This window comes from Pyrgilauda ruficollis, unplaced genomic scaffold (genome assembly GCF_017590135.1).
Source record: "Pyrgilauda ruficollis isolate IOZ18807 unplaced genomic scaffold, ASM1759013v1 scaffold31, whole genome shotgun sequence".
In the NCBI taxonomy this organism is placed as follows: domain Eukaryota; kingdom Metazoa; phylum Chordata; class Aves; order Passeriformes; family Passeridae; genus Pyrgilauda; species Pyrgilauda ruficollis.
Window position 1 is genome coordinate 7,490,649 of NW_024524489.1, and position 12,185 is coordinate 7,502,833.

At 39.8% G+C, this 12,185-nt stretch overlaps 1 protein-coding gene across 3 annotated transcripts in view; it reads right to left on the bottom strand.

Moving 5' to 3' along the window:
• Positions 1–12,185, bottom strand: part of WDR26 (WD repeat domain 26) — a 31,141-nt gene continuing 18,956 nt past the window's right edge. For 2 of the 3 annotated variants that reach the window (XM_041473920.1, XM_041473919.1), the window contains 6 exons: positions 10,948–11,067; positions 10,080–10,225; positions 9,501–9,579; positions 8,799–8,928; positions 6,021–6,206; positions 1–4,615 (listed from right to left, as the gene is read on the bottom strand). In XM_041473920.1, the coding sequence (XP_041329854.1) occupies positions 4,590–4,615; positions 6,021–6,206; positions 8,799–8,928; positions 9,501–9,579; positions 10,080–10,225; positions 10,948–11,067 (687 nt within the window). In that variant the 3' untranslated portion in view covers positions 1–4,589. Of the gene's footprint in view, positions 4,616–4,640; positions 5,213–6,020; positions 6,207–8,798; positions 8,929–9,500; positions 9,580–10,079; positions 10,226–10,947; positions 11,068–12,185 lie in introns of those variants that run through there. The other variant, XM_041473918.1, reaches the window with a different exon arrangement.

Genomic DNA, 12,185 nt, shown 5'->3' on the forward strand with positions numbered 1-12,185 from the left:
CAAAGTTCTTATGTTTTTAATGTAATATAGCAAAGAAATTTTTAACTACTTAATAATATCTGAGAGTAACAAAAATCCAGAAAGTTTTAAGAACGCAATCCTTTGAAACATTTAATATCAGTCCATAGCAAATAGTCATTACATACCAAAAGCTCTAAGTGTTAACTAGTTCCACCACAACTCCATATAAATCTTGACAATTTAGAAATCTTGAGATCAACAATAAAGTTCTTTTCTTGATCTCTACAGCTTGGTTTGTAAGTACATACATGCTTTGAGGATCCATTTTGTCCCATATGTTTTCAAGGAGCCAATAACTTTTTCCATCTGTGCCTAAAAATGTTAAGTTTCAAATCTAGCACATATACCCTAAGAATGAAAAATGTTTATGAAAAAAGATGGGGCACAATGAATTTCAAATTTATAAAAATATACTGATATTAACCAAAACCTTCTGGTCAAAGGACACTTCACATACACACGACTTGAAGTATGCAATAAAACATGACGAGTACCTAGAACATTTGGTTCTCTGTTTGTGGAACACATGCACACACACACTCACACCAGATGGGAGGAACACTCTCACAGATGTTTGACTGAATCCAGATTATCTGGATGAATAGACAGAAAACTTGGCTACAGTTTATTTCAACTAGAGGCAGCTACTGCAGCAGTAGTTCAACACTGCACACTTCAATTAAGTCCACCCTGTTTAAAAAAAGTGTCATAGTTAATGATTTTGCTTTCTAGACATTGTTAAAAGTAGCAGTTTTCAAAAATCAGGTATGGCAGCTGAAAATGGACTCAAGCCAATGTGGAAAAGACAGGAGGAGGGCAAAAGGAGGATTAGCCATTTATGGGATGGGTGTTCCTCTTAATAGTCGTCTCAAAAAGAAATTAGATACAAGTGTATTTTGTAGCTAAAAATATGGACAAACTATTGAAAGTGCATTTTAACTCCTCCCCCTTGAGTTACAGTAGTTTGTTTGTTGGTCAGTAAATCCTGCTTTTTATGTCCATTATTTTTTCTCTACCTCCCTCCCCATTTGGATCTACAACGTATCCCCTCGAGCTACAGCTAATTGTACGAGCCCTGGCTTCCTGCTAAGGAAACCTCCGCAACTGATGTTGGGTGGGAGCATCACTTAGCAGTGTAAAAATACACAACTAGACACCAACTCCCCACAGCAGACAGTTTTATTAAACATTACCTGGTTGAAGCCAAGTTGAGAAGTAACTGGCAAGATCTGGGCAGATTTCTAGCTTGCATCTTTGCTCCAATCATAAAGAGAAGTTAACTTTAAAGTTGGAGAACTTCAGAAAAGACAGAGGGAATTTAAAAACAAAGGTGTCATCTCCCCCACTTCCCTCCCCTCCAAAACATGAACAGAGCTACCATTTTCCCTTTTGTGTTCCATTGTGCCTTGAAAATTACTTACCTGAACAGCTAAAGAACATTCAGATAATAAAATGCTTCAGCATTTTTTTTGAGATCTGCCTTGATAATAACCTGGGGCTGCTGTGAATATTTGAAGCCAACAGGTGACCAGAGAAAGTTACAAAATGAGTACACACTTACAGTATTTTCTTCTCTAAAACCACGGGCCTGCTGACTGGAAATACAGTAATTTATTGTGGGTGTGTACTTGTTCCAGCCTTACACTCCAGCCTATGAACATTTTTAAGCACATGGAAATCAGTGTGTTGCAAATGAGCAAACTAATTTGGGTTTCCCCCCTTTACCCCCACCCCAGTCTCATTTTATCGTCTGTGCACAAAAAGTATTGGTACTTTTCAATCCACATAGTGTTGGAAATAATTTAGGTTGGTCTTTCACCTCCAGGTTGGGATGGTACTCATTGCTACATCTCTAATGGCAGCTGCTGTGGGACTGAGTGGTGTGGCAAAATGAAGATGAATCTCACCTTTCTGTCCTGCCTGCTCATGGCCCCGAGGTGCCAACAGGCTGGCACTGAGACACTCTGGAAGCAGTGCCACCTGCTTGGAGCGTGCCTTTACGTGGCATGGCTGCACCAGGACACTGAGGGAGAGAGGTCCCACACGTGCTTCTCCCTAACTCAGTTTCTAAAGTATCCCAGAGGGACAAACCAAGTCCAGAAGAGAGGGGCAGTGTTTTTGCAGAGGTCCTAAATTTAAATCCCTAACTGCACCGCTGTGGAAAGCAGGCATCAGCCCACACCTTCCCCCAGCTGCACCAGGGAAGGAGTCTCACTCTGGTTCGTTATGGCCACACACTGGAAATGCCTGAAGTGCATATAAAACTTTAAATCTACACTTGAGATTTGATCCAGCCTTCACCACCTGCCTGAAGTTCCCACTTTATTTCCATGAGTATGTAATGACAAGACCACTGCATGAGACATTAAGAGACATCAAAACCATTATTCTTGCTCTCCCTAAACAATGTTTGGTTTGAAAACCTAAGTTCCAGAGTAAGACAATACTAGAATAACTTCCAAAGATTCACATGCTGGCAGTGCTTATGAATTGTACCATGTTTTGAACATGTAAAACATTTTACAATTTCGGTTTAGCTTACTCAAATTTGACCATGGGAACTTGTCTGTTTTGCTGCAACATTAAGGCCACAGGCCTGACTCATTTAGCACTTTCTGAACTAGGAAGGGAAATAAAGAGCTTCCTCCAGAACTGATTAAAGGAAGAAGGAACTGCTATATAATCTTAAGTTTACACATGTATTTTCAGTGCTGTGAAACAGTAATTGCTATCAAAGCATTCACCTTAGTTTTAAGGCTGAACATTAAGTTCCTACCTGGTTTTGGAGGTATTACAAGACTTGTATGTCAGATTTGGGGCTGGTCTCAACCACAGTATCAGAATCTTAACTCATGCTTAAGTCTGCACACAAGGCAAGACAAACACACATCGGATGGCTGGAATCTAAAAGAAAAAAAAAAAGTCTAACCTGCTAACCTTTGTTTTTCTGGGAAACACCACACTCCCATTCAAAGTGGCTACACCTCTCTTCCCAGGAATTCCAGCAAACCTTCCCCCACCCTTCTTCCACACGTGACTAATAAGGACACTGAATCATTATCTCATGAAAGGATGAAGTCCTCACTCCTGCTCACATGACTCTGGTGGCATGCCCTTCCCTGCTCCTTCTTTACTTCACAGCAGTACCAACACTACCTTTGCACCCAAGGTGGCAAAAGGGAATCCAGTGCCATCCCATAATGGATCTGTGTGTAGTGCAGAAGCACAGAGATGCCAGGCCATCTGTTTATGTCAAAAAGAATAAATATTTCAACTATAAATGTTTGCTTTTTCTTAATATGGGACATTAGGTGGAACTACTCCTAGATGTGTCAAGATGTTCACAGCACCAGCTTGCGACAAGGTCTGGGAGAGGCATTTAAATCTGCAAACTTAAAAGTATATTCTCAACAACAAAATCTGTCCACCCCTGTTTATCAAATAAAGAAAAAATTTCCATCATAATACAAGTGTTTAATTATGATTTGTACGTAAATTACTTATACAAAGTGTTGACTTTGTGAAGAAAGGACTCTTTCAACACATTCTTCCCTCAAAGTGTAGTCTACCTTTTACACCAGCATTGTTGCATATATTTATGTAATTAAAAAAACCAAAAGACCTCTTCTTGTTTCAGCTCTTAGACTGGTGGTGCAGTCTGAATGCTTTTCTTCCTAGCTAATACAGTCTAACTGTTAAGATGGACAGTGAATTCCTCCATCTGAAACAAGCTTTACTGCCTACATAAATCTCCTTCCAGCCACTGCTTCTGATTGGGTCTCAGGACACTCCAGAAAAGCATCAGTGATACCGTGTTTCACGACACTTCTTGCATTGTTTTAATTCCAAATGTATACAAATGAAGTCATTTTAATCCTATAAATAATTTATTTTTAAAAAATTGTGCTGTTAACCCCTTTGCAGGGCAACGAGCTATGTGAAAAGTACAAAACTTTTTGTCAAATGTGATACTGAGAGTGCTTTTGACATAGTTCATTGGTTTATCCTCTCAATTGATAGATATACTGCGCAACGGGCAAGGCTAGAATCCATGAACCAAGCTGCAAAGATCTCAAGCTAAGTAAGGCGGAGAGAGACTTGAGAAACAAGAGAAGGAAATACTTTCCTATCCAATGTATACTCTTCAGACTAAAGCACTCTTTCTATCAAGCCTTCTAAACTGTTAAATAAAGTGTTCCAAACAAGCATTTAAACTTCATTACACAGAAGAGCAACAAGAACAGTAGCCTGCCAGACAAAAAGGCAGGAGGGAAAAATATATATACTGAGTTCAATGGTTAGCCTGAATGTAGCACAGTTCTTCACAACCGATGGGGGGGTAATTTCAACACGGTGTCCAACAAAGTTCTAAAGACGTGCTTCATCTCGACTGGTTACTATGAAGCAAAGGTGGTAAATGTTTGGCCCCAACCGGGCTTCAGAAATGGTTCTTTTTCATGACGAGCATGTCTGTCCAGCTATCAATCATGTTTGTTTGCACCAAATCCCAAGCCATTTAAAATACGACTAATTAAGTTAAACTGAAGTCGTCTGCTCCAAATTCGCCATCAACTATCCATGCTACTGCATTCCTCTGAGCAAAAACAAAAACATAGAGAGAGAGAAAGAAATCACAGCTTGAAGATCTTAGCAACAGTTCATATTTCTATCATAAGGTAATTAATACAGTGTATTTACATAAATTTTAACTGAACATGCACTAGTTAATTGATCTTACAATGTAGCTAAATTCCATGCTTAAAATTACTTATTTTAGATAAAATTATTCGTAACAATCTAGAAATTATTTTAGCATGTTAGGTGCGGGTACTCAAAAAGCATCTGGTCCAAGAAGACGTAACACACATTGCCATACAAGTTCATGGGGAGTGTGCTAATGACAGAGCTGTCTTGTCACCCATTTAGGATTCCTAAGTGGTTAGGTATTATTGTGTGCACCTACACCTCTTGTGAAAGCACTGCTGTGAGAAATCCATTTGTGGTTGGTTTGGTTTTGATGGCACTTACTGGTTCATTTTCTGGAGGAACTAAGAAAGAGTGAGCAAGCAGCTCACTGCAGAAAACCAAACAACAAAGCCATGAGTAAAACCAGCTGGAGGACAGGCTCTGACTCCTTACAGGGGCATTCCAGGTCTTACAGATTAGCCAGGCTGGTCCACCTAGTCCAAGACTAGAACACATGTATCAAAGCACTGGAGCAGGGAGAAGAGGTAATGCTTCCTCCTAACATCCTTCCAACTTTCAGCCATTTTTACCTAAGGGACATTCTGAACTAGAGGTGTTTACTTATCTACCAGCCCTTAATGGATTTCTCTTTGATTACTTTGCCCAGGTTCCCCTTGGTGTCACATCCATGAGGTTCTGTGGCAACAGGATATACTATATATCATTTTAATGTCTCCTGTAAATTCTTACTGCAAGGTTGAATACATAATGACAGAACCACATAAAGTGCACAACAACTCCCCACCAGTCATCTCCTTAGCAATCTGGGGGAGGCAAGAAGGGCTGGGAACACCTGGGTGCATTTTGGCAGCAAAAAAATGAGCATTTTCTCCCTCTCCCCTAGACACATGTGGTTACTGATGGTTAGTAAATATACAATTTTGTACAGGTTCTCTAGGGTAAAACTTTACACTCTCTCTAGACATTGGAAATTTCTTTTGTAACCAATAACATAATTCAATTTGAAGTGTGGTTAGAATGCACTGTTTAAATTTTAATAACATTGTACATTACTAAACCTAAGCACTGAAAGCCAGGTTTTTATGGAGTCTGCATAAATAAATTAATATACTCCTAGGCTCTTAGTGACACCACAGTTTTCTATAGGGCCACGTCAGAATAATATTGAAAATACCGATTGTGTCTTTTTTATTCCACAAAATGAGTACCTCAGATAAAAACCACCAGTCACACACTAGAAAAAAACCAAAACAAAGCAGTGACTAAATTTTGAGTAAGGCCCTTTTTTTTACCTTCAATATCCTGGTTGTCTACGAAAGGCGCTGGTCCCCATATCCTAACGGTGCCGTCGTCGGAGGCGCTGGCCATCATGGCCGGGACCTGCGGGTTCCAGCTCACGCAGTTCACCGTGCGCGTGTGCCCCGTCAGCTCCGCGATGGGCAGCTCGCTGCGCTTGTGCCAGATGTACACTTTGTGATCTGAACCAAACACAGGGAGAGCGGCCTGAGCAGCGCTGCTCTGCGCACGCACAGCTGTGGGACCGGCACTTGCACACCTGCTCTCATTAAAACTCGAGTCTCCAGTGTGGAACAGCACTAACAAAATTTTTGTTTTAAAAGCGATCAAAAGAAGGCAGGCAAAGCTCTTCCATTAACACCTGCCAGTCTACTACACTTGGTGTTTGAAGAAAAACGTTTGACTGTAATGCAAATAAGTCAATACAAGGGTAAAAAGAGAAACTAAACTGCTCTTTAATTACAGGTATGGAGTTGTAATCTTATTCAAAAGGAAGACCTGCAGATTTTTTTTTCTCCCTCTCAAATAATTGTATTTGCAAATTAGTAAATGCATTATAAAGTCATGAGTACTAAGAATAATTATAACCACCTCCTGTTCGTGAGTACCAGATAAGATCACAGCTCTGTAGTTTATGAAAAACATCTTAATACTAAAAACCTGTGACATTCCAGAGAAAGTGCAAACAGAGCAAATGAGGGAGGGCTAAAGCTTAATGGCTCAAACTGTGAGCTATTACTATCTTTGACAACCAATTACTGTGTGGTATTTAAAGATATCAATTTGTACATATTGAAGTAGATGCAAATAAACCCTGCACATCCTATTTTGTGATGGGAACCTTTTAATTAATTCTAGCAACATGCTAGAAATAGAATAGGGAACTGGTTAGACATTCTACTGCACTGTTTAGAGAAGAGTCATTCTTTAGAGCCAACCATATTTAAGAATAATTGAGGAGTGGGGAGAAGGAAGGGGGTTTTTCCCAGCTGTAGGCCAGCAGCCTGTAACAAGTCTGTGGGTTTACCTGTCTAGGATTGTCTGTGGAACATTCCAAACAGAGTTACGTAAACTGGACAAGTATGCATTGCTAGTATTACACAAAAGCCTAGTGTTGGGGTCTAGCAACCAAATGAAAGTATTTTGATCTATTTTAAAGGCTTTCACATAGATGCCACTGAAGGCTCAGCAAACAAACCAATCTTCCTCTATTCCTCCTCCCTGCCCTTTATGAAACAAACTTGCTCTCTGACCTTCCTGCCAGAAAAGCCTCATGGCTTTTTCCTACATGGTAACTCCCTTGTCCTGTGCTGAACCAGCTCATTTGAGGTACCACCTTCACATGTGCTTGTGCTGATGCACATGTTCTGGCTGGGCTCCCATTCCACTTAGGATCTCAAGGGGACCTGTGCATCCATGCCATTCACCAACAACACAATTCACACACTAGACACACAAGCCTCTGCTCTGTCAGGTAACCAAAGCCTAAAGACAAATCAGAACTTTGGTCTGGAAAAAACAAGATAACTACTTTAGGGCAGCTGTCAATTCCCCTCTGAGACAGAGACCTCTACCTTCTTCCTATGGATGCAATTGCCAGGAAAACCCCTACCTAACCCGACATGATGTTTTAAGAGGTTATGACAACGTGATCAACTACTTTTTAAAGCCAGCTGTGAGGATGTAACCTGTTATTATTGTTTGCTTGTTTTTTAAAAAACAAAGGCAACAGCTTCAGACAGTTCAAATCTAAGAAACCATCAGTTCCTTACCGCTGGTTTCAACTACAGTGGTTTTTAAACAATGAAAGTCAATAAACTGGGGGACAAAAATGACTGGTACACTACAGTATCTACACCTGCACACAGTTCTGGCTAAATCCTGAACTGTCAGGAAACAAAGAATCTTGTCCAGCCACAGAAAAAGGTTCACACTGGATTGGAGGACTGGAGGTGCTGTCCTTCAGTCAGTCATATTCCACTGGATACAGTCAGAGAGTGAAACTTCATTTTATTTTAGATATATTTCATATTTTCCAAAAACAGAGTAGGAAATGCCTTGGCCAATCTTGTTTCCCAAGAACTGTGAGTTACACAGTACTCACAGTAATTTGTTTACCTATTACACGTATAATTCTTAGCCCTGCATAAGCTTGAATTTTACGTGACCTCCATGGCAGATGATGGCACTACACCAGTGACAAAACCAAACCAATTCAACACATAAGCTTTTAACAAATTTCTACTCTTGCCACAGACAGCTGAATAAAAACATACTTCAAAGCCTTTAATCACCAAGAAACTCTACCAGACTACGTCAACAACTGCCTAATTTGAGGCTACTCTGTCTGTAATTAAATGATTCTATGGAAATTGAAATAACCTCACCACACCTATATCTTCAACAGGCAAATGAAGCTGTTACTCCCCAGAAGTACATTTTATTCAAACCAGAAGTCTAAATATCACACCACAAAACAAAAATCCTCAAGAACACCCCACCCACTTCTAATTAAAACTGTGCAGATGCTTTTCTTTGGAGGAGGAACACAAAAGAGTCATTAATGTGTTCTACCTCTGCCATCCTCTCAGAAGATTCTGTCTGCCAGCCCACAATTACTTCTTGAAGTATGCCACAATCTCAGCACACCTCAAATTTATTTCACAAGCCAGTTGGTTTGCTTTTATAATGTTGTTAGCAACTGTCATCTATAAGATGAAGGTATAGGAAGGATACAGTGTTCCAGTTTTCTGCACAAAGGTGAATGGTGTTACCTTCACTGCCACTCGCAATGAAATCTTCATTATGACCTCCAAAACACGAGTGAATTGTGTAAAATCCTTGTGTAACACCTTGATACTTTCTCACTAAAACTCTGTCTTGTAAGTCCCATAAGTGAACTCCCTGGAAATAAGAAATTTAAAGAATGTTATTTTATCATTAAGTATTATTAATAGCATTCTTCTGAACAATGAAAAAAAATTAGACATGGAAGTGCACTATTTTAGAGCCAACTTTGGTACTGTTAGTGGGTGAAAAGAGCAAAGATGTATCAAATTACTAAACTAAACTTTCACTGTAGGTCACTTCCACTCTGAAAGCTTCATTTTTACCCAAGGTTTCAAAAGCAGAAATAGATAAATATAATCTCTGCCCCCAGACATGTAAAGTGCCACAGTTCTTGCTGTACCTGGCTTCTCAATGCAACAGGCAGATAATAGCATTTAATAGTACATATTTCCCAATATGAAACTCTTGACTATAAATCAGTCAAAAAAAAAATAAATCAGGTCTCAAGAATAGGATTGCCTTTTTGTCAGAGAATTAATTCCATGCTGTATTTATGAATATTAAGACCTTCATACTACACAATATACAATTAGTTAATATCAAACATTCTAACTCACATCTAAATACTTAAAAACAGGTAACAGTTGCAGATTTATTTCCATTTCCTTTCAACATTCCCAACTCACCTGAGTTGCTACATTTAACAAAGCTAAACGGCCATTTTTTGAAATAGTAAACGACATAATAGGGTGATCCTCTTGTACTCTGAAATGGTAACACACGAGAGTCAAGATAAGCACATAATGATACAACACCAAGACAACAGGCATGTCCTGTCTCTGCAGTATGATCAGGGAAAAACAGTTCCAACTCTGAAATAAGGTATGACTATAAACCAGTATAAGCCAGGTTTGCAATACTTGTTTATAGTTAGGCCAAACACCAAGACCAAAAGGGACTTCAGATCTCAACTCCTAAATTCAAGGCAGAATCTACTAAATTATGTCAGGAATTGAGAGGACTACAAGTACTCATGATGACAGAAATGCCAAAACATCCACCAGAAACCTACTCCAATGCTTAGGAAGTTATTTCTAATACTTGATCTAATGCTGCTTGCTGAAACTTGCTCACTAATTCTTGTCCCATCTTTTAATATTGAGACCATTTAACAACTGGTTTCCCATCCTGAGCCCCACACCCTTCCTCAATTTTCCTCTGCCACTAAGAAGCAGGAATTCAGAACCCAACAAAGAGGCAGTTACATGTTCCTGTCTGTGAGATCCTCGAAGTTATAACCCCGAATTCGCTGGTGTGTGTCCGACGCTAGAACAGTTTTCCCATCACTCAAGCACCAAAGGCATTGTACTCTCACCCCTTCCCAGGAGTCAAGGAGGTTACCATCTAAATCCTGAGCAGAAGGAAAAAAACAACAAACATTCAACCATTAGTCTCAGGTTTTTGAGGAGCTGTGACACAAAAAAGTTTTTCCCTTTCTATTCAGACAATTGCTACAGAAAGCAATTTTACCCTTTACAAGGCAGGACCAAATGAATTAGGAGTTGGTAGTCTTAACCAAGGGCTTTTGTAGGAATCCACCCTGGAGAGCAGAGAATCCCTTCTGTCACTTTCTCATGCCACCTGTACCCCACCACTGAGCTGACCTTCACAGTCATACTACATTATTATTCTGGGAACCAGTTGAGAAAATAATCAAGAATATGGTCAAACTGTGGACCACCACCCCAAACCAGCATTAGTCAAGTAATGAGGGTTTCACATCTGTTTTCACTAAGCAAAGACAGTATGCAAAAACTAAGAAAGACGTAGTCAAAATTCTGTGGAATAAAACACTTGTGGACAAAGGTACTGCTTTTTATTAGTGTTTTTTTCTGAAGCAGCTAAGAAAAAAAATCCAGACCACAAATCCTCCTTGAGGAAGGTCAAAGACACTCAAACCCTTCAAACTGCTCCATACAGAAGTGCTGCTTAAATACTTGCATTAATGTACTGCTTCTTTGAATTGCAAAGGATCAGAAGCTTTAGTGTACACATATACAAAACCCAAAAAAGCAGGGACCAAGCTTTTAATTTCTTGCTTTGTTTTCAAAGGGACAGATGCAGAGAACTTACACACTGATAGAACTGTCCACGCTGCCCTCCCGTTACAAAACGCTTCCCATCAGGATTCCAGGCCACACTTGTTAAACTGTCTTCATGAGACTGGCTCATCTTTGTCCTCAGCTCCCCTGTCTGGAAAATAAGCAAAGGCAGCAGGGCCTTATACCAGAATCCTTTCCCAAAAAGACACTGGTAATTTTATCTGACTTGAATAGTTTGGAGGTGCACATATTTCAACAGGTTTGTTAAAAAGGAACACACTTATGAATAATGCAATGAAAAGGCAGAACTAATTTAGCATATCCAGTGAATCTGGACTTGATTTGGGACAATTTCTTTTGTCTCTCAAATCAAGAGAGATGGAATAGCTGGTGTGTCAGACAACTAAAAGATTTTGAGTGGAATAAAAAGAAATCACATGAACAAGCCAAGACAGTGACACGCACTATCAAACGAAAAAAACCCACAACTCTGAAAGGAAGGAGGCAGAGACAGACTAGAAGAAAAGAGGTAACAAAATGTATTTCAGTAACAAGTTAGGAATATCACAGCAGTTAGAATGTTTTCCTCCTTGAGCTGAAGCTCTCCATGCCAAGATTTAGCTTTCATGCCCAGCGTATAAAGCCACCATTTCACAAGACAAAACACCAATGAGTGGCATTGTCAGCAGTGCTCCTCACTGAGCCAATTTAGTCAATTAAACAGAAGAAAAGTGTTCCAAGGGTGAAGAAAGGGAACGTTTTTGTTTTAAGAAACTACACTAGTTCAGAGCCCAAGACAGCACAAGGAAGTCTACACAGCTCTCAACCGAGGCAAGGGAAGCTTTTATATCAACTCAAGTGCCCATAAAATTCAACAGCAGAAAGTGATTTTCAAATCCATGGAGGGAATGGCAAAATGCCCATGTGCCTGATGGAAAAATGAAGCTCTGAAATCATAAATTGAAGCCTCTTTCACTGACATCACTGGGAGGGTGACTTGAAGCAGAACAGTTTGCATCTTTTACTTTTCCTACTTGCTAAAATCATCAATGAGCAACTGCTTCCCTTCAATGATACTTCTGCTTCTCTTGATTAGTTTGCTGTCCTTCTCTTCAGGAGCTCTCTGACATCCTATGCATTTATGCCATCCTTTCTCAGAAATGATGGTAACCACACACACAAGAATTGCTGCACAATCCCAGACACTTAGACTTAAACTCCAATTTCAGTTCTGTCCAAAGTGCAAAGAGCATTAGCAGGCTGCCATAA